Source organism: Gasterosteus aculeatus, chromosome 10 (genome assembly GCF_964276395.1).
Source record: "Gasterosteus aculeatus chromosome 10, fGasAcu3.hap1.1, whole genome shotgun sequence".
Taxonomy (NCBI): Eukaryota; Metazoa; Chordata; class Actinopteri; order Perciformes; family Gasterosteidae; genus Gasterosteus; species Gasterosteus aculeatus.
In genome coordinates this window covers 8,534,678-8,558,388 of record NC_135697.1, presented here as the reverse complement: position 1 = coordinate 8,558,388, position 23,711 = coordinate 8,534,678, and the positions used below count along the sequence as shown (strand labels likewise).

General features: G+C 44.0%; 1 protein-coding gene across 1 annotated transcript in view; it reads right to left on the bottom strand.

Moving 5' to 3' along the window:
- Positions 1-22,690, bottom strand: part of slc45a4a (solute carrier family 45 member 4a) — a 36,375-nt gene extending 13,685 nt beyond the window's left edge. Inside the window, exons 1-3 of the mRNA XM_040188166.2 lie at positions 22,523-22,690; positions 20,604-20,686; positions 8,343-9,619 (exon numbers count right to left, since the gene is read on the bottom strand). Coding sequence (XP_040044100.2) covers positions 8,343-8,649 — 307 coding nt within the window. The 5' untranslated portion in view covers positions 8,650-9,619; positions 20,604-20,686; positions 22,523-22,690. The remainder of the gene's footprint in view (positions 1-8,342; positions 9,620-20,603; positions 20,687-22,522) is intronic.
- Between the last annotated feature and the right edge of the window lie 1,021 nt (positions 22,691-23,711).

Here is a 23,711-nt window from a genome sequence, read left to right as displayed (position 1 = left end):
TTCCCTTCATCCCTTCTCTCTCTGTTCACATCCCTCCCATTCCCATTCTACCATAAACACAAAACAATCCCTCCATATCCTGCGCTGGCGTGAGAAAACCGCAAGAAAAATGACAAGCGTCCCAAAAAGAGGCCGGAGAAATGGTGTGAAATTAAGAGTAGGGCAGAAGTCACGAGGGGAGAAAGTGAGCAGGAAGGAAGGAGGCTGAGAGCGAGAGAGGGAGGGAGGGAGAGCACGAGGAAAGGAAAGGAAAGGAGGAAGCAGGTGGTTTTTGTTCCAAACAAAACAAGTGAACTGAGTCAGGTGTAGCATTTAGGGAGGAGGAGGAAAGAAATGTCACAGAAGGACTTTGGAAGCAGATTTTAAATATTTACATCAACACTCCATTATTGATGCGTGTCTGATTGATGGTTTTGTGCCAACAGAAGCTGCAGGCACACTTGTGTCCCTGCGACTAACTAGATCACTTTCGGTATATTCCTCTTTGAAGAGATCAGAAATGTAAGCAAACATGAACATTTTAACGTCTTTGTGAAAAAAAGCAAAATCAAATTGATATGCTCCAAATATATATCCGAAGTGTTGAGACAACAAAACGGTTTGAATAAATGGGGGGCGCTGTAATTGGTGGACTATTTGCTTTCTCTCCCCAACAGTCCCTGCAGTTATTCTTTAGAGAACGCTGCTTAGATCAAAGCACATATCAAAAAAGCACCATTCTGTTACCTGCGACCCATCAGGCTACATGGATGCTCCCACGAGAGCAGACCAAAGACTGGGAGCGATAGAAAGAGATGTTCGGGAAGAAAGGAGTGAGTCATTGTGCTTCCCAGAAGTGGTGAGAACATCGATCACACAACGGACACACACAGACTCAACAAGCTGCGCAGGCAAGGTCACCATTAACAAAGTGAGAGGCAAAGACGGAGCGATGTGCGGCTCAGCGGAGCCATCAACCTGACAGTCAATAAATCGATGCAGAAAAGGAGAATAGTGGCGGAAAGAAAAGAAAAGGACATCTTGAATACCACAGCTTCAAACTGCTTTTTTTACATAAATTTGGAAATTACTGCAAGCCAAGTAATGGTGTACTATCTGATGGTTAATGGCGTCATGGCTTTTTGCTATCAAGCTCTTAAAAGGTTTTAGCAAGCTTAGGTGTCAGCAAGCACCCTGACAGATTGTTAAGTGTTGTTCTTTACATTGCACACACGCAAACCTGCTTTACATTTAGCGCAATCTGGTTGTCTATTCGTCTCATTGGACACAAAACAGTTGGGTTCTGTGTGTGTGGGGGGGGGGGGGGGGGGGGGGTGTACATGGCGGTAAAAAAACACCAACGTCCTCTATGTAAAAAGGTGGCATGAAAATTGCATGAAGCCAGTATATCTAGGCGCACACACACACACACACACACACACACACACACACACACACACACACACACACACACACACAGCTGCTTCTAGTCAGTTATGTAACACCACTGCAGTAAACTAGCTACCTCCTACTGAGACAGAGACACAGACAGAAGGAGAGACTGGAACGGAGAAAGAAAGTCAGGGTGTGAAATCTGCTGAATTTTGGTCCACAAATGTCCAAGACTATTTATTCGGCTCTATTTTATTGCCCCTACCATTAATAAACGAACCACATGTAACTGATCAGGTCAGGCTCAGTCTGAGGGCCCGCCTCCGTGCTGTCAAACAGGAAGCTGGTAACAGCATCACTGGCTGTCGTTTCCCCACGAATAAAAGCAATCAATAAGGCCGATCAGCGGCGATCAGTTAGTGATCTTATGGAACCACAAATTCAGAATGTCAGCAAAAACTCTCTCATAAAGATTCTTGCTTAACTTGTATTAGGTGTCAGATCTCACAAATATGACACAAGAGTGTCATAATAAATTAGACTGTGGGCAAATCACCAAAACCTTTAACAGCTTCCTGGGGAAAAGATATATAGTGTATTCCTGTTGTAAACAAGTAGATATGATGTGGATAGCAGCCCACTACTTTTCTCAGAGCAAACAGAGTGCTTAAATATGTAATGACGTGACTTCCACGTTTATCATTTTAGCCAGATACATGCCTGTAACGCACAAGATTAGTTTTGTCAGCATTCAGCGATCCTTCCTGTGAGCTGTGTACAGTCACAGTGAGAGACAGCAGATGTTTTTCTACTCTCTTACTAAATAAACACATACAAATAGACCTGGGGCCATCGATGACAGCCTCCGTCACTGCTGCTATTAGGGCTGTTGTGTGTGTGAGTGTGTGTGTACCATTTAAAAAATGTTCTATGCCGGTCGACTCACCGCAATATTATTTCTGCACACAATGAATTTCTGCTAGGGGTGTAACGATTCATTTTAACAACGATTCGATTCGAATCACGATTCATGGTTGCCGATTCGATTCATTGGCGATCTGGGTTAATTTAGAACGATTCGATTCGATTCAGTGACTTGAAATCGATTCAGTAACTTTACTGGACAGTGCAGGCAAAGTTTCTGAGATCCCTGTTGTTTCTTGTAAGGAAATCAGGTTTAAATTAATTATGGATATTATAAACAAGCAAACAACTATTAATGGCAAATGTATTAACCTTTTATTTGAATCAAGTGCCATTTTCAATGTAAATATTACACAATAATTACACAATGTTTGGATCAATTCACAGAACCCCGGATTTTCAACCACATTGTAGGGTCGCATGTCTTTACAGATAAACTTGGCAATTGTTACTGTGATGTTGAGTTTGGTGCTGGCGAGCCCTGAGGTGTCTGCAGAGCTGCAGTTACCTGCTGCTGCTGCAGTGGTAACGCTGCGAGTGTCTCTCATTTGACAGCGTTGGGTGCAGCTATGATTTGTTCTGTGTGAATTGATAAATCTATAAACTGATTTCATTTCTCCTGAAAAAAGTGTCTCAGGGTCTAAATATTTAATATTCTATCATTTCGCTCATAATTTAATTTATTTAAAAAAACGTACAAACGTTGTGTTCATGGGATTCGTAGATAATCGTATGTTTCTCTTTCACAACCGGTTGTCCTTTTGGCACAAATTACTGATTAAAGAGCATAACAACATTATGGTGACAATTGTAGTTTGAAGAATTTGCTTCCCTTGATGTTTCTTTGTCTCTCATCATCACCTGAGAGCTCTGTGGTGGTCTGTTTTTGATGATTCACCTGCGTGGAGGGGGAGAACTGGGAGCAATGTGCTGACAAACAAATAAACACACACACACCCACACTGAGCTCTGCATGCCTCACATATCTTCCACTAATAGCTCACACAGATGGAAAACCATGCACACCCCACGAAGGCACATGACATGGCTTTGTCTTAAACACTAAAGCTTCTTCTGACTCTGCATTTACATCCCAAACAAAACAACCACCGACGTGATGGGTTTCCCCCATTCCAAATACTGGAAATAGATAAATAAATGGGTACACTACATGCAGTAAAGGCTAGCGAGATCAACTTTTCTTTATATATAAAAAAAATAAAAATTAGTCCACATCTTTTCATTTTACTTTTGATTCCACAGGAATGAATAATAAATAATTTGCAATTTGTGACTGTGGGAGGAAACAGAAAGGGCAACAATTAGCTTGAATCTGGAGGGTTTGGTAAATTCGCCCCCCCTCCCCTAATTTTCCACAAACCACAGTTTAGGACCCACTGGCACAAATCTAATCATCCTATTGTTGCAGCCTGCAGTATTACACCAATAACCACGCCCTGCAGGAGGCCCGGTGTTAGCAAACAACCCTCTCCAAAACCCTTTTCTTTCTCCATGCATGTACAGCAATAACATTAATAAATGAACAAAGTTACTGCAGCGGTTATATAAAGTACTATAGATAGGAAGGCTTTTAATCAACTGACTAGACTGGTGTCTTTGTACCTCGCAGTGTCTGCAGAAAGACAAATGGAGGACAGAAGATTGCGGTTAAAAGGTCTTTCAAGCTGGCAATAGTACAATTCACACTGTGAGCGCTGCTGTTTCTCACTGAACTCTTAAAAAGATGTTTTTATCTCTCGCATCCCACACACAGTGTTTCATCTGCCCCTTGATAAACGGTCGCTTCCTCATACATTAACATTATATTCGTATGTTCACCTGTCCTCCACCCGCTCTGTCCCATGAATGACTAGGTCAGATTATGGAGATTAGTCCCGGTGTGACATCAAGCCAGTCATTTATATAACCCTGTATTACTCTGTCTGCAAGGTCATCTGCTAGATTAGACCAGCTGAAATGATAGGATCACTCACAGGATTAAGTAACCTGGGATGCAAGCAATGCAAGATCAAGCTGATTTACTACACAATGCTACGATTTCATGGAAATAAAAATTTTGTGGACTGCTCGACAAATGACTGTGGAGCTAAATTCAATGGAGTTATTGACGTGATGTTCCAATGAAAAGTATTTAAGTAAGCATTTAATAAACAACAGAGCAAAATTTCTAGGATGCAATAAAACAAAATGAATTTATGGCTACAGCATTTTGCAAGTGACAAACCCAGATGGCTGTTTTGCATTGAACTGAATCTACCATTCAGGACTTGTATTTTTGAAGCTTCAGGCACTGATAGCAGAAGAACACTGGTCCATTGTGCATGATGTTGTTACCATTTGGTTAACATCAGGGTTTCCTGCATGGCTTTTGTAGCAGAGGGAGGCCCCCGCTGCCTGCGATGAAAACCAACACTGCCAACATCTTGGTACACATCTACTAACTACATAGATCAGACCACATGCGTCTGGATGTGATGATCATACAGTCTCGAATTATTACTGTTGACGGTGCGTCAAACTATGGGTGTTTCCTCCTTGGAAATTAAATAACGTAACGGTCAAGACGCTATTAGAGTAAGCCGAGGTTCTGAAATAATCAGAGGTTATTTCCAGTTGGATTTAGGTAATCTTCTTTAGTAAAGCCAAGCAGGCCTCCAAAGATGGACAACAACGCTGCAGAGCTGCGAGCCCGGGTCGGTTTTGGGTGGCATATTGGTTGCACGGGCACAGCCAGTTGGTCAAAAGACTTGAAAAAGCGCTCTGCAGGTCACCTTCAAACTCTGTCAACCCGTTTCCAAAAGAACATTTAAATCTAGATAACAAGCATTTGTATTACGAGTGAAAGGTTGCTTCTTCACATGTTTTATAAAATAGGTGTTATAGGCAACAGTAGTAGATTTAGTTTATTGAAATGATCTTTACAACCCTCAAAGCGACGGTTGAACGGGCAAACCAAGAAGAAGGACGAAACACACGGTCAGCGCTCTCTGCCTCCTCCTTGCTCAGGTCCTTTCCTCATCATCTCTCCTAATCCCTTTGTCATCATTAACTGAATTGCTCCCTCACTGCAATGAATCAATTTTTTCTTAAATCCCTTCCTATCTCACTCCCTAGAGACTAAGGTGGCGAGTCGTGCGATTGGTCCACCAGCGCTCACGTCTTTAGGGGAAAGCCGGTCTCCTTGAGTGACTGACGGCTACCAGATAAGAATAGAGCTCTGCATGCTCTCCACACCTTGTAAGGTAGACGATTCTTATCCTTTCTCTGGGTTTGTAAATATGGACTTCTTGACCAAACTCTGCCTGCTTCACACACACACACACACACACACACACACACACACACACACACACACACTTCTTTTCTCTGACCTCAGTGTTACGGGGGCTACAAACACACAATGGTTTCACTCAGAGCGAGCCAACCAGCCAGTTATCCAGCTAATTCCAGTAGCTACAGTCAGTCTCCAGCACGCATGGAGCATTAACCACACGGAGAGGGGGGAGGAGGGGGGGGGGGGGGTGGGGGGTCGATATTTGTTATCCCATAACTTGGGCTGCTGCCCACAGGGTGGGAGGGAGGTTGGTTTTCATCTCACTAGGCCTATTTGTTTGTCTGTTAGCTGGCTAAAACCATGAATCAATCTGCACAAAACCAGCCTTTGTGTGAGAAATGCATTAAGACACATTGCTTCTAAACAGATTCACATGACAGAAAACAAATGGAAATTGGCGCAAAGTAACAATGAAGGAAGGAGGGGAGGTCAAATATTTCCAAAAAGCTGATCTAATAAAACTGACTTTTTTTTCTGAAACATAATGAAACGTAATTTATTCCTTTGCAGCCCAAAACTAGAAGTGAGCATATTACATTGGAACACAACATGCTAACTTTATATTCCAGCACTCACCACTGGTTGCTAACAGCTGACAATAACACTCATCCCGGCATGTGTCCGAATGACGTGCCGTCCACTAGGTGTCATTATCAGGGAAGAAATAGGATGCACAAGAGTGTTTATTAACTGTGCAGAAACGGATCACGCGGGCTCTACGGGGACATCTGTTGTTGTTGTTCCTGCGTAGAGCTGGTAAATGATATGGGAACGTGAAATTGGATCGGTGCATAGACTCACATATCTGCTGGTATACAGTAGAGATGCTCCGATGGGGAGGGGGGAGCAATACTGGAAAGGCGAGACAAGTTGTCTTATTTCACAGTTTTAGGGTTGGTGATCAAGCCAGACACCCAAATATACGTCACCCTTGAACAATGGCTGCGATCGGCACAGATGTCCCAATGTAATGTAACGTAATTTCCTGCATCCTGTTGGAAACGGGACACAGTAATCTGCATCTCCTAATTATTATAGAATTCAAACACGCCGCACTGCGCTCTACTGAATGCAATCCACTTCATAATTCATTTGGACGAAAGGCAATCTCCTATCAGTGTAAAAGGTCAGACTGAGCAGCAGCCAATTAGCCTGACGTGAAAAGAGAAACATGACGAGATTAAACCAGCGATGAATCTCAGCAAGACTGCAAAATCCCTGCGCAGTCCGTTTTGGTATTAATCATTTCATTGGACTAATCTGTGGCAGTTGTACCTCTCGGTGTATCCAAAATCTGCTAAGAGGGGCTCAGACACATCATGTGTCATCTAAAAAAAAAGTTTGGGCCGCTGAACCAGGTCTGAGATCAGAGCCAAACCATGCAGCACCAGCCCTGGTCTGGTCCTACAGAGGGAGACGGGCCTGGTGTAAAGTTAGAGATTGAGATTTGGAGAGACACATTTGGCAGATGGAAGGTACCTTTCTTTGGAAGTAACAGAAAATTGGAAATGTTTCAAAGCCTTCCTCCCTCCCTGTGGCGGCTCATCCCGGGTGAGCCAGCCAGAAGTCACGGTGACCACACAGCGCCCTGCCACTCATGTCGCCTCGGTTATGTAAGCTAGGAGATCACACTACCCACGGAGGGGGGAGGACAGATTCGGAGAGAAAGGAAAGGGAGAGGGAGAGGGGATCGCATGGGAAGTGACTTTGAATTGCAAACAAGGTTACGGCTGTTTCAGCCTTTTATGTCCCTTTTTCTCTCTAACTCCCCTTCTCACACTCGTGATCTTCGCCTTCTTGCCTCCTTCTTCTCCACCTTTTCACTCTCTACACATTCTCCATCTCCCCTGAGGACTCCAGTGTATTCCGGACAAAATTGGACTTGTCAAATGTTCTCTCAGAGATGAGGCTAGGTGCAAATGACAAGAATCCCATTGCGATTGGATTGTCTTTTTGCAGGCCCATCTGTGTGTGTGTGTGTGTGTGTGTGTGTATGTGTGTGTGTGTGTGTGTGTAGGTGTGTTTGTGGATGTGTGGGTGACAGCAAGCTAGATAATCTCCAGAGAGATCAAACGGAAGTCCATCCGAACAAGGTGAACAGCACTTGGCGTAAATTTAGCTCTCAAATGCCAGAACAACGTCAGGACAAACAGCAGTTCTCCCTGTTCCCATTAACAAACTATTTTAAGTTCACAGGCACTTTGCTTTCTAAGTATTGCTTCTAATTCCTATTAACACAGACGCCATTGTGAATCCTGTTTGTATCCTGAGAATATGCTCTGGTTCATTCTTCCTCAACTATTTGGTTCCTGCCTCTCCACTGTGACAGTTTGCTTCCTTTGTCCTTATGAAAACTTAAATGTATTCAACTTTCTGACTGTCAGTCGGATAAAACAAGAGATTTGAAGCATGAAACCTAATTAGCATTTAAAAACGCTAATGGGGTGCAAACGAATGGATAGTAAAACGTGATTGTTGGATGCAGCCCTAGTTTTTGTGGTGATGTTTTTTATGGCCTCTGTATAAGTGACTCGGTGAGGCCGACGTGCTCTTCTTTGTTTCTGGGGGTCAGGCAGGGGGGTCAGACTGAAGAGCGAACGCTGGCAGGTAACTAATGAGAAATTTCTAACGGTGTTCATCACTTTCCGTTTGTTACCGTTAGTCACTGTGAATCTAAAAGCTCTCTACTCACCTATCTGCAGCAGCACGGGCGTCACCAGCGCCGTCTCCATGGCGTAGCAGAACTCCCGGCCGAACATCACGGCGCCATGCATCACCCATCGCTTCAGCGGTATGCCTTCCAGCGATCCCTCGCTCGCTGACTCCTCCACCCCTCGGCCTCCGGATCCATCTGCCTCGCCTCCTGTCGCTCCTCCTCCTCCTCCTTTCCCCTCGCCCGACCCCGACGCCGTGGTGTTTTTGCCGTTAGCCCCGTCCACCAGAGATCCGACCTGCGTGGCGTCGGCCTCCGTGTTCTGGGGAGGCATGTTGGAGGGCATGCACGCAGCGAGAAAGCCAATGCGCACCCCCCACCAGTGACGCGCTGAGAGATCGCCTTTGGCTACCAAAGAAACCTTTTTGAAACTACTCGTGTCAAGTCACTCGTACTTACATTAAAACTGGTTGGTGACCTAATCGCAATATTTTCAAGCTACAAATTACAGCATGTGGTAGTAATTTGCTGGTTATATATATATAACTAGAGTGCCAATATCTCTACAATAAAACCCAAAAGAATTCAAAAAAAAAAAAAAAAAAATTATCTTGGGTCCTGCTAAAACTCAACAAGGCTGCAGACACAAACCAAATGAAGGAAAAGCCGGTCTATATGTCCGGCATGTCAATGTAAAGAAAATGAAACAATCCGTTCAATCAGTATTACTCAGTATTCTCTGAACAAGTTGTACTAAAAAACAACTTGAGCTCCCTAAACACTGCAGCCTCACAAGTGTTAATCCGCCTCTCGGCTTTTGGTTTTGTCCCAGAGTCGGAAAAAAGAAAACAAAGAAATCAGCTTTCCAGAGGTTTGTAGAAATCCAGAAAAAACAATGGAAGCGGTTGAATTTTCACAGGAAGAGTGTGCGGTATATTCCCAGCGTGAGTTTATGTGTGTTTGTGTGCCCCCGTGTGAATGCATGCGTGTGTGTGTGTGTGTGTGTGTGTGTGTATGTACGTCTGTGTGTGTAGTGTGTGTGTGTGTGTGTGTGTAGTGTGTGCGTTTATGGCTTTTTTGTCATTGAGGTTTCTCCCTCTTGTTCCTACTGTCTATTACAAGCTGTAAAAATCCATATAGAAGACCATTCAGTAAGTTCCAGAGTCATTTTAGAGATAGAGGGCTGGATTGAGGGCTGGATGACGCAGTGGGTGGGGGCTAGGAGGAGGCCGCCGGGGGAGGGGAGAGGAGGATTAAGGCAGGTAGCAAAGGTGGGCGGAGCTCTTCTGAAAATCCCCATCGATTGGCTGATCAATCTGGAGGAAGACAGCCAGCAGGTGGAGGAAAGCGGCACCACATCGCAGGCATCCCCATTAGTTGGGAGGAGAGACGGCCGGAAAAAAAGGAAAGATAACATCAGAATTAGTGACAGCAATTTCATGTTTATATGCACTGACCAGAGGAGGGACATTTTGATGCATATATACAAAAAACACTGGATTTCTCTTACATGTACATGCACGTACAAGGGGAAGGCAGACTGCCATTTGAAAAAAGGACAATGAAGAAAAGATAAAACAACTCGAACGAGCCGAACCTTGGTGTTGAATTGATGCATGTAAAATCCTGGAAAAGGACCAGGCTTCTTTAGTAAAATCTGGCTGTGGGTGTTTTGAGCATCGCATGTTTCTTCATTAATGCTCCCCGAGGAAGATCGCCAAGCTTGATAAACTGTCGCAGTCCGGAATAGTTTTTCTAAGCCGTCAGTATTAACTCACAATTATTATTTAACATACTATATCAGACAGTTCCCATCTGTTGCATTTTATTTATATCCAAGTTGATTTAATAATCCCCTTTTTGTGGACCACTAATTAAGTGAACTGACTGTTGGAAAGACAGATTGCTCTGGACTCTCCTGCTGGGACTCCAGCAGCAATTCTACTGCATTTGCAGAAAGTATTTTTTGCTATTAAATTTGTTATCATTACCATTGTGTGTGAACAAACATATTTTTCACTTCTTACTCTGCTCTTTTTTGGCCTCAGCTCAAATACCAAATAAGTTAGTGGAACTATATTATGCACTGTAAAATACTGTAAAAACAACTTTGCAGCAACAATGTCACGGTGATGCGGTGAGTATTTGTTTTTTACAAGTTTTCAAAAAGAAAAACTGGTCTGTGGATAATCTCTAAAGAATGAGTAATTCTACTGGGATTGGCGAGCTGCTTTTCAAAATCAGGTCTAAAACCCAAATACTGTATTTATATTTATTGAACTGGCGAACAATGACTCATTACCTGCATGAACTAAACCCAAACTATTTGTGTGACCAGACAGAGCAAGAGAAAAAGAAAGTGTTTGGGTTACATTTGGGAAAAGACAACCTGTGTGTGTTTCAGATCTGTGAAAGCAAGTTGTGTGAAAGGATCAACACGCTGATACCACAACTCAAGACACGCACACGCTCCTTTGAAAAGAGTCCATTTTCTCGCATAGTGTAATTGGTTTGAACACATGATTCGTCCGCGCAGACACTCTTTCAAACCGAACGGGGAGGATGGAAGCACACAACGCATTCGTGTTGAGCTACTGTTTCACACAGAGGGTTGTGTGTGTGAGAAGAAATGAGAAATATGTGGACAGAAAAAAAAAAAGAAAGCGAGGAGAATGAAGCATGAAAGCCTTCAGCTAGTAAAAGCGCCTCGGATAAAAAGAAACAAGAATGCGCATGTGTTCAATACCATTTCAGGGGCAAAGTTACACACCGAAGTGTGTGTTTCCACGTCCAGGGGGTCAGTGGATTATAACACGGCACGTTCTGTCACACCCAACACCCACTAATACTAACCACGTGAACGACACACACACACACACAACAGTGCTAAGAGCCTCTAAATTGGGAAGGCATAAAAAGTAAGAGAGGAGAGAGAGACACAGAGAGGGAAATGATGGAGGGTTTGACCAGTGGGAAAGTGGGAGAAATGAAGAACGAGAACACAAAGACAGATCGACGAGGGCAGATGTTGAAAATATGTGGCCGTCCATTACTTACCACCTCTGTATTCATCTCCCTTTGCCAGTTTCAGAGCGCTCGCATGTCCCCATTAACATTTGTGATGCTCTCAAGATGGCCATGAATATTTTATACACACACACACACACACACACACACACACACACCTCCTCCCTTTGACCTCACACATTGCAGCAGATTACATAACAACCCCTCTCCTTTAAAGTAATATGTTCATATAAATAACAAATACATACCAATTAAAATCAAGATTAGGTTACGAATTAGAGGACTAACCCAGAAAGAACTTCAAAACCTCCCACAACTGTGAGGCAGAGAACACGATGTGCCAAAGCACCCGAAGATGTCTCACACAATGTGAACAACAAGTGTCTCTGAAAAGAGAAAAAAAAATCTTTGCCCTCTGTACTATAAAAGCATGGAACGAGCTTCCAGAGGAAATGAACTCTTTTTTTAATTAGATTGGATATATTCTGGTCAACATAGTTATCTTTTTGTCGTATTATTATTATTACTATGTTCTGTTGTTGTTGGAGTCCGGTGTGGAGGATTTATATCTTGTACCCACATTTCTTTAATTAATAAAAAGCCATTTGTTCAGAAAGGTTTTGTTCCCTCAACTAAATGACCACACACAATTGAGAAACAATTGGGACAGATATATTGTTATAAATCATAAAATGTGCGTCAATGGGCTAAAGGACATAAAAAAAAACACCGTGTTTTTTCTAGATATTTCAGTTCTAGATAACAGTGAGCAGTACTAGCATCGTTATATTGCACCCTGAAAACACACAAACATAGCAGTTGAATGGCATCTTATTCGTCGTGGCCCAGGGGGTAGAGCGGGTGTGCTGGGAACCGCAAGGTTGGTGGTTAGAGTCCCGGCCGCCCCATGTCTCAAGTCGAAGTGTCCCTGAGCAAGACACCTAACCCCTAATTGCTCCCCGGGCAAAATGTGAAAAAGCCATGGGTTTAAAGTGCAATGTAAGTTGCTTTGGATAAAAGCGTCTGCTAAATGACCTGTAATGTAATGTATAGATTTATACTTATGTGGCAGGCGTCAGTTGCCAGGATGGAGATGGGCGACGGAATAACCCAAAACGAAGCAAAATAAAGTAAATAGGTAACAGAAAAATGTACACAGGCAGGAGGAAGGGAAAGAAGATGCCTGTAAAGGCCAGGACAAATGTTGTTTCCTCTGTCCTGCAGGTCAACACACACAAGTATGCCTTCCTCCCTTCATCTCCCCTCTCCATCCTTCTTTAGCTTCTTCCATCATCTCCCACTTACATGTTGCAGGTATCATAAGCAAAGCAAAGTGCAAAAAGCACAGAGTTGAATTGGAAAAGGCATTTGTTCCCCTTTATAAACCATTTTGCTCTCACCTATTTCTGTGGAGCATGTAGGAAAATATGTATTTAGCTGCAGCAAATGGTGTTTCCTGCCTGTAGCTATCGTGTCAAGTATCTAAAACCACAAAATATTTAATTGGGCAACGGGCTGGAGCTGGGGAAGGACCACTAACTGGTTACAGCTGACTGATTCATCTGTTAAGCAAGGCGGAAGGGTGCCAAATAAAGCCTGGTTTAATTTGAAAAGGAGCAGCCCGCTGAGAATAATATCAGAGAGGAGAAAAAGCTAAAGATGTTTAATCCTGAGAATGTTGAGATATTTGCTTTAAAATTACCCCAAAACAATCTCTTACATCAGTAAAACCTTTGCAAAGTCATATATGTGGGTTTGAAATGCTGACTGTACTGAACAAACGAGGTAAATACGTCTGGACTCCTTTACATTGTTTGACAATATATTGCATTGAGATGAAGCCCATTGACCCATATGGAGCTGAATATAGATCGCAAGGCTGAGGACCTCAGGATCAAGTTCACATACTGAAGTTAATATTTGTGTGCATGGACAGTGAGGGAAAATAAAAGGAGGGTCTATTTGATCTTGCATAAGAGGCACTTCACTACAATTTTGAAGCCCAGAGAGACCCACTGACCAGATGTGCTGATTCATCGAGTTCAATATGAGAGGATAATCGGAGTAGTTAGGAGTTTGACCGTCGGTGAAAACCGAAGAACCTGCAAGCAGGAAAAAACTGATGATGTCCCTGGAAGCTATATGTCATCCGTATCACATTTTCTACCAATATATCAGTTTGTTCCTGGTGTCACAAGCAGATGCTTTTCATTCACTAATAATAGAGTAGAAATGGGTCATGTCAGCGAGAAGGGCCAGAGAGCGCCGACCAGCGGGACGCAGATGTGCTGCCAGGTGGTTAGAATAAATAAATTAAAATTAAAAATGAAATTTAAAGCTATTATGACTAGAGGGTAACACGGGAGCACATGTAACTGCCTATTTGCACTTTGGACAGTGTTTGCGGTGCACGACCAGGCCTGTCTGTCTACTCATGTTACCTGTAACATGTAAGGGAGATGATGGAGGAAGAACAAGGAGAAGAAGAATGGAGAGGGGCGGGGGGGGGCGAGCTAGCCCTAATTTCATGCCAGTGTCGCAGGTAATCCGTTCTGAGGCCCCACAATAAACCCTCACTTAAATAGACCGGTGTTACCCGTGTTCTTCGAGACACAGGCATCTTCTCCCCCTCCCTCCTGCTGGTTTTCCTCTCGCCTTTTGCATGCGTTTGAGTCTTTTTTTTTTTGTCCATCTGAGGAATCAAAACTTCTTTTTCGTCAGGTATTTAACTTCATTTGACAGTTTCCCTAGTCTTAGCCCAGTGCTTTTGTTTTCCTTTTACTCGACTCTTAACACCATCCTCTCGATCCTTCTCAGCCCTCACTTGAAACTGTACAGTGTTTATTTTGACTCCTGGAAAGGCTACGGTGGGATTCTCCATAAGCTGAGCTCATGTTACGGACTCACACACATGCACAAACACACAGAAACAATAGTGCGACTGAGCGGTGCTTCATGTGTAAAGACCTGTAATCAGATAGTATTCACTGTGTGTGTGTGTGTGTGTGTGTGTGTGTGGAGAAATTCAAGACATTCAAGAGATGTTTGATCTTTTGGGACTGTCTTTTACAGAAAGAGGTAACTCCCGTGCAGAGACGCTTCAGTTGCATATCCTCTCTGTCTCTCCCTGTTTCTCGCACACAGACACAAACATTCGGTGGCAAGGAGGACAGTTCCTAGACATCTACACACACGGACAGCTAACCGCAAAGCAACGCAATCACACACACACACACACACACACACACACTACAACATCGTCATGCTGTCCGTGACACTCCCGTGAAAAATAACCATTTTCCCAGCTTCAGGAGGCAGATGGCAGGGATGAGTACCAGAGAGAGAGAGAGGGAGATGGATGTGTGCGTTATGGTGCAGCGCTGCTGCAGTGCAGAGTAATGGGGGGGAGGGGAGGGGGCGCTTGTGCATCAACACTAGCAAAGTCCAAATCCCTTGCTCCATGACACAGCTTATAGGGCTATGGTGGCTGGTTATGAATATCACATAGTGTACCTGCTTCTCACATACTGTGTGTGCACACACACACACACACACACACACATTCAAGCACGTACACATCACAGCGTCTATGAGAACATCCCACCGACAGGTCAAAGTTAGCTCCAATCTCAATCCCACTTTCTACTCCTGGGCCATCATGGCTGATAATACGTGGCAGGACTGCATCCGGGGAACATAGTTCCTGAGTGGGTGGGACAACAGGCCTTACGGTCATAAGTCGACTCCACCGGCAGGTTGATCGAGTTCAACGACCCAATCAAGCCGCACCGAGTGAAGAGGAAACTCCCGGCAAAAGTTTCCATACTGGCCAAACGGTGGGTTTACCATTTCAAAAGTCCGTCACGTGATGCCATTTAAACACCATTTCCTGCAGACTTACATTGGGAACGGGACAATGAGATCAAGTGTATATCTTCAACCGAAAGGCTTTGATCCAACAAAATAAAATAACTGCCACTGTCAAAGTAACAAAAGCACAATACAAAATGCACTGAATCCCTTTGTTTGCTATGCGTCATCAAGTATGCCTACGCATAGAGCTACATGTGGTAGTTCCTCACTGCTAAAATATATTCCACTCAGCAAGAAGGACTTTCTGGCAAACAGGTGGCAAAATGGCTGCAAAGCTTCCAATACCGGTAAATAAAATCCACTAAGAATGTTAACTTTCACCATTTGGTTCATTAAAAAGGTAACCGAGTCCTTATGGATTTGGAGTCTCAAAAACAAGTTGTTGGAATTTTGAATGGCCACAGCAACCAGGGTGTGTCTATAATACCAGATGAAGCCTTCTGAATGTGGTTCAGGTCTGCTTTCTGTGGCAGGAACAGAGGTGAGGAGGTCTCTGGTCCCTGTGTCAGGTCATCTGGCTTTGCAGCCGCTAAATAGCGCCGTCATCTCCGCGTTTATTTCTAGCCCCGGCAGATAGGTTAGCTCGCACTCACTCAAAGGGGACCAGAGCCTAATGAGAAAAACAGGACAACGGCTTTAGTTTGTAAGCAACAGGAGACCGTCCTTCTCTGTGGAGGTCACTCACACACCAACACAAACACCCCATTATTTCAATCCCCTGCCCGCTCATCTCAGCCCATCTAGACGGGTGTCAATGTAGTTGCTAGTGACTAGTAAATCTGGTATCTTTTTAACATAATATGCACAAACCTTTTCTATTCCCCAACTCGCATGTTGGAGACTCCTTATGTAAAAACGCTGTGTGGACGCCTGCTGCTCTAAATGTCTGAAGTTGATTACGGTGAAGTTTTGACAAGCTGCTGACAGGAGCGATGGCCCACTTCTACACCGGAGTCCCATTACTGGCCGAGTCCCCCCCCCCACACCCACACACACACAGGACTGAGACAAACCCAAAACCTCATCTGAGCCTCCTCTAACTACAGTACCCCCTACCCAACATCATATTACTGCACCTCCCCCCCCACGTGCATCCTGTCTGTCAGGCCACCAGGGGCCTCTCTCCTTTTAGAGGGACTGTGCATATGTGTGTGTGTGAGTTTACATGTGTATGTTGCCTCCCGAGGCCGAAACTAACTGATCCACTAAATCTGGATATTTTCGGGTGTGTTTCTTCTTCTTTGGAGCCATCAGCGTGACTGAGCGCCGCCTGTCATAGCGATCTAGTCAGCTTTTCTAGTACCCGATACCTTGGCTTCGGGCCACTATTCACGCAAGCTGCGTGCCTCCCTACACAGAAGTGACGGAGGTTGTTGTTTTCTGTGTGTGAGCCGACATCACATACAGGATGACACAGGAATCAGGAATCATTTATTGCCAAAATATGTCAAACATACAAGGAATTTGTCTTGGCGGTTGGTGCGTGACAGTAGACAGTGTAACAATAGACAACAAGAAACATCGCTCTGAAACATTGCGTTACAAACGTCGTAAGGCGCAACGTATCGCCCCAATAACGGTGCAGAACAGAACTGACAAAGGATCACACAAGACAAGTTTGATCCTCGGCCACACGCCTCTGTAGCACACACACACACACACACACACACACACAACCTTCGGTTGATGCTGCTAAAGGCGAACTGACAACTGATCAACTGCTTAACCACACACAGACACACATAGGTTTATGCAGACAAACTGGCCCCTCAGTAAGGATTACATGATACATATTATTAACACACCTACCAATATATATATATATATATATATATATATATACATGCACATATATGAAATGAACCTTGAGGTGAAATATTTGCGAAAGTGTTGGCGCTGCTTTAATCACAGAAGAACATCTTGTTCTGCATGTTGTCAAGCTGCTAAAAATTGCATCACGCCCATCAGTAATAAAAGAATTCCTTGTTACAATGGAACAACGGATACAAGTGTATTTATTCCCCTTGTTCGTGTTTTGTTTCTCTCCTCTTCTCACGTGTTGCTCCTTTCCGAGCAGGTCAGGAATGTGGATTGGTACACGGCACTAATGTAGATTTGGTTATAATAAAGTCAAAGGTGAAACATGAAAAAGTAATGAAGGTGTTTTCAATTAAAAAAAAAGTAATGGCAAGTCAACACTAGTGACTTGTTGTCACGTATTATCACAAGATTCCACCAAAGTGCTTTATGAGCGTGCAAACTCTAGGAGGCCGCAATAAAATGTCCCTGTGGCTGGACTCCATCCCATAAATGAAACAACACAACTGCATAACAGAATGAAAGAGGATCAAATGTTTCCCAGGATAAGTGGCATATTAAACTAAATATCTCTGGATTTTTAGGTTTTCAGACAAAACAAGATTTTAAGAAGTCTCTTCTTTTCCCTTTGCACAAACATTTTGTTGGGCCAATTGTTGGTCATGTAAACAATAAGTAATCATGAACAAAGATAATGCATAGTTTTGAAATGATTATCCAAAGAACCTACTAAACTAATCTGATGCACAGCTAAAACAAATAGGTCAGGATAAGTCAGAGAAGATGGGAATAGAAATATGACCAAATGCCTTTAAGAGACAAGTTTCACAACATGATTTTCAACTCTCAGTTTTCCTTTAGAGTAATAAACGGCTTTTGACGGAACCTTTGAGGGAAGAAAACTAGAACAGCTGATGGATCGGCTCAAGGAGCAGAAGTTTTACAACTTAAAACGTATTACATACATGAACCACAGGCTGAAGTGGCTGCGTACTGCGGGGAAGCCAGCTTGTTGGTGCTGCTTGGTGCCGTAGCTTTTGGTGGGTTTTTTGTTGTTCAATACGAAAATAAATTGTGAGTTGTGCAGCAACAACAGGCGGCTGGTCCAAGTCTTCGACAGGGAGGATCGTGACTCCTTTATTACAGTTAGGTATATATACTTGCATTGCTTTTTTGTATTTCCTCACTGTTGTTGGCTCTGTCGAGTCGAGTCACACCTCAGACTGTATATTTTGCACTACATGACAGGGGAAATGTAAGACGCCAGTGTAAATGTTTAAATTTAGCACAGGAGCTCGTTTATGGGGATTCATTACCAGCTTCTTCATTCTAATTCAATGACTATTTCAAAGTAGTTGAAAAAATTGGACACGAGATACAAATAAGAAGACAACAAAAGAAAGAAAAGGACAGAAAAATGAGAAATTGTGCAAAAAGATCGGGTGACAGAAGAGGCAGCAAACAAAGTGGATGGTCTCTATTCTTAGAAGACGTCTTTTGTTATTGACAAAGTCTCTGGACACTGACGGCATGTCCTCCAACTCAAAGCCCCGGCTAAATACAGTACGGCCACCTGATATTGACTTTGACAACATTCCAACACCAGATAAACCAACCAGTCATGCAGGAAGGGCTCCTACTAGTCCGCACAAAGAAACAACCACGCACACGTGTCTATTAACCCAGTGACGTTAGCCTGCTGTGGCACAGAACGTTCAGGGAGGAATAACTTGGCACAGCGAACAGCCCGAGTGAAAAGGTTTGTCCCTTTTCCTTTTCCCACCTAGAAACTAAACAATCCAGCAGACTCGTGGAAGGCTGTGCTGGGGGTAGGAATGTCGAATGCTGCGTCTTCAAAACACGTGTGTGTCCGTGTGTATGCGTGTGTAAGATCTGATGGAGATATGACAGGCTATTGGTGGCACTGAAGTAAGTGAGACGACAAACAAACACACGCACGTGCACGCACACACTCACTGACAGACAAACTCGCTCTTTGAACGGAGGTGGAAAAATACAAAACATTTTCTTTCCCCTCTCTCTTTCTCAGGTTTGTGCACAAAAACTTCCCAGCAGTGGGAAATGGGTTATCTACACACAGGATCGGGGCTCAGGATACAAAGCCAGCTGTGTGTGTAAGTGTGTGTGTGTGTGTGTGTGTGTGTGTTTTTGATGGAGAGAGAAAGGCAAACATAAAAAGGGACAGTGTTAGGTAGAAACACTTCAAACTAAATGTATTCCTGCTGTTTTTAGTCCAAACGGCAAGTAAACATCTTAAGGTTTTGTGTCTGGCTTGTTATCAGTTGATAACATCATGTTTCCATCATGTTCATTTTGGAGGTTCGGTGTGGCATCGAGGCCTTTGCCGACCCTTCTGCCAGCAGAGAGCGGTTGAGGACTCGAGTAACGAGGACGTTGCATCGTAAGAGTCTGAAATCTCTGCAGAGGCCTGGCTTCTTGTTTTAAGGAACCGGCGGCTGCGTCGGCTCCCACTGAGACTCTCAGGCTCCGTCCTGCTGCGTGGAGGCCATTGAAGTAACAGATCCGCAGTCACAGGGACTATACTGGTGTAGGCTCATGGCACAGTATTTAACGGCACTCTTGTAACACGCCAAAGTCAGTTTGGAAATCAATGCATTTTGTGAGCTATTATTACTATTAGCTCACAATATTATTATTATTACTACCTATTATTACACTATTAAAGCATCGATTTTTTCAATGTAAAGCTCCTGCACAGATTTGTTTTTATTTCAGTTGCAAACCGCAAGCACGCCCCATCCTAAATATAGTGTGTGTTTGTGTGTGCGTTTGGTTGGGTGGCTCTTCCCAGAGACTGGTAGGAAGCACAGTGGGAGTAATGCATGGACAGGACATGCAGTTCCGACCTGTTCTTTCAGTTGAGATTACAAAGGAAGCAAATATTCACAGGTTGTGTGGAGAAATATAATCCACTTCTGCATGCAAAACATTCAGGTATGTGTATGTTCGTATGGAAAGAGGATCGAAAGCCTTCCTCTGCGAATGTGTGCACACGGAGCGATCTGTCGTGTGCTCGGTTTGCACAACATCTTTTTGCAAATGCAGTTAAGTTCACGAGTGTGTGCGTTCATGTGACTGCACGCTCGTGACTAAGTGCGTCTGGTCGGCAATAAGCCGCCGCCGACTCAGCGCCAGACGACAGTCAGCAAACATTTCATCAAGAGGAAGTCGGCCGCTTTCACTTCAGCTGAACCTGCCGGTGTCCAAACCAAAGAGGCTGACACCAGGGGACGCCGTTGTTTTAAGGAAGACGTGTGAGCAGCTGAGAAATTGACTGCGCAAATCCTGGTCAGCTGTATCCGAAACCATCACACACACTGCACATCTATTCAGCATTGTTCCGCTCGGGCTGGTTTTCACCACAATAGAAGCACATTAGACTGAGGGAGGACATACGTTGTGCCATTTAGATCCGTCTTTGGGTTTTTGTGCTGTTTTACTGAACCAAACACCAAATTAACAGAGACCCGGAGGACTGTTGAATGTGTTCAGTGTGAATAGAAGAAAAGGGTATTATCTCCTTGTGCATGCGGCACTCACCAAAAGGCCTTGAAAGCTTCATAGATGACGTTGAGACGTTGGCAATTTGGACCACGCTGCAATGTTGGGCCCAGCAGTCGTACCTGAACACACGCAATTCCAATTCCAGTTTTAACATCAAATCAGTTACATGACATGCATTAACAAATACAGTGATCCCTCGCCACTTCGCGGTTCACTTATCGCGGATTCGCTATTTCGCGGATTTTCATATTGCATTTTTTTTTTTTTGGTGCATTGTGCTCTGCATTCTGATTCGCTAAAAACTCACTCCCGAGCCGTTCATTACAGTTCTCCAACGTAATCGATGGTGGCATGTCGGTGTACAAGGATCTTTTTGCAAAGAAGAAAAAAGAGCGACAACAGCTGCCTATCACTATGTTCTTCTCCCGAACAAACACACCTGCACCGCGGGCTTCAGAAGAAGAGAACACTGCAGAGCGCAGTCAGGATGCAGCGGCCCAGTCTGAAGAGCAGTGAAACGGCCTACACGCGAGTCACTGTATTTGTATACATGTAATAGTTGCTAATTGTAAAAAAAAAAAAAGTTTTCTATTTCGCGGATTTCACTTATCGCGGGTCATTTTCGGAACGTAACCCCCGCGATAAACGAGGGATTACTGTAACAGCAAAAAAAAGACTAAAAACCATTCCACAAAATAAAAAGCAGCGAGGCAACGGCGATATGTAGGCTACAGTACATTGGATCAATACGGCACCCTACAGCACAGCAAACGCACACGTCCACTCCTCATCCCTCACACGCATGGAAATACACCAGGCTGCCAATGAATGACGACACACACAAACCAGCAAAACACTACACGTGAAGTCTCTCTCTCGTCCAGCTGCACCTGAGAGGCGTGCTGACTCACAGGAACCCTTCAAACACCCCTGGTGTAAAAACTCTGTGTTAGTGGTTTCAACGAGGTTGGAAAATAAAACAGGATGTATGAGGTTTTCCTTAAAGCAAAATGAGGTTGAGACGTTTATGTCACTGTGGTAAACCACTAAATCCGTAACATCTGAAACATGAGATCTGCTTAAAACACTATCTAATGACTGCTTCATTTATATAATTATTATTTTTAACAGAAGTCATCTCGTTCCGATGATGACTCAAACATCTGAACCGGGTGTCGGAGACAAAGAGACGATGCGGTTTCGGAAACCATTATTCTAATAAACAAAACCGCTGTACTTTCGCATATTCATATAAATGAGGCCCGATGACTTTGCTTAACAAAAGAACGACCCCAGTCACCTCCATCATCCCGTGAGGCATTCAGCTTATCGGTGATGGACACCACAAGGCAGTCGAGACCGGAACATCGACTGATTAATCGTTTTAGCCCCGAACGTCTTCGGTTAATAAGTGACGGCGGGGGCCCCCGCGTGCCGGTGCGCCGTCATGCGCTGATGAATAGTTGACAACAACAGCAGGGAACTCCTCATATTGTTCTTAGCCAGCCGGGGGAGCCGCGGAGCCCGCAGCGCGATGCCGAACACACCTGTCCCTTGTTGTCATGACGCACAGGTGCATTCAAAAGTCAGGTAGCCGCTCCCTGGCCATCCGCAAACGACGCGGCGATGAAGGAAACGAAGGCTATACTCGTCCGAACTGCAGCCCTCGATGCCGATCTCTGCGTAATTTTCCCCTAAAGCCGTGCAGAAAGCCTACTTATAAACACGCTATAAGCAGAGCAGCCTAATCACGCAGCCCGACCCGCTCTGTCCGCGGCTGCAGCATCTTCTCCTTTTTGTTTTTTAACACGGGCCTTTCGCAAACTACTGTACCCCCCCTTCCTCCTCCTCCTCCTCCTCCTCCTCCTCTCCTCTCCGCAGCAGCGGCAGCAACCTGAGATGCTGTGTACTCCGGAGAGGACCCGCCTCGGCGGAATGATAATAAATGTCCTCACCCCGCCGGCTCGTGTCAGCCCGCTGCCTCCCGCTGTGTGTGTCCGTGTGTGTGTGTCCGCTGAGCGGTGGGACAGTCGCTCGTCTCCGCGGCAGCTTGCGTTGCATAGGGTTCGTCCGGCGCTGCAGCAACTGGAGCCAAAGGGGGCTTTAAATACGCCTTTAAAGGAATAGCTGTCGGAAGGAGAAGCGGGACGCTGACTTCCGCTGACGTAGAGGGTGATTTGCACATGAAGGGGCGGGGCGACGGTGGCAGCGTGAAAAAAAAGAAAGTAGGAGTCGGGAGGATTTGGGGTGAATAGCGTCATGTTTACCTTTATTCTACTGTGTTTTTAATTGTCTTTTTCTGGAAATGTATTTGACTTTTCACATTCGAAACATTCATCGTACGAGACCTGGGGAAAAATAACAATATGTGTGCAAATGCTACATGACAAAATGAATAAACAGACACAAACAAGACCGAAGGAGGGACATGAATAGTAGGACGTGAATCAGCAGGCAATCACTCTAATAATTATACCGAGAGCATGTGTGCAATGATGACAACAGAGAGGCTGCAGCAACACATCACAAACGAGGTAACAATAATAATTATGATAAATATGATTAAATATAATAAAAATGAAATAAAAAAGTATAACAATCGGAGTACTTGAAAACATTGATTTTCTTAACTATTTACTTCCTGATTGTTGATGTACTCTTAGTGGAAAGATACCGTTGTTTTTCCTCTTCATCCAACCTTATTAATACCTGTCATTTAAACTTGTACGAGTGAAGACTTAACCTCTGGGTTAATAAGGAATTGACTTGACTAAATCGTAACTATCCATGTAAATACCTGCTGTTCTATACATTCCCCAACTAGCAAAATGTGTTTATTATTTTCAGATCAGCAAACAAAGTCACGTGTTTGTTTTACCTCCATTTATTTCAGTCTTGCAGTTGCCTCAGATAAAATCGAGGCACATTTACTCTCTGAAACCCAATGACAAAAATAAATTGTTTGCCCGTAGCCTCTTTCTAGTGTTTCAGCTGTGTCAGAAAAAAAACTATTAGAAAAAGCTGATCAAGCAAAAGAATCACAGCTCAGTAAGTCATTGTGCTATAATACAGGAGTCAGCATTACGTCCACTAGTGCCAATGTTTTAAAAACTCAAACTGTATTTGAAAAGTTACTGAACAAGT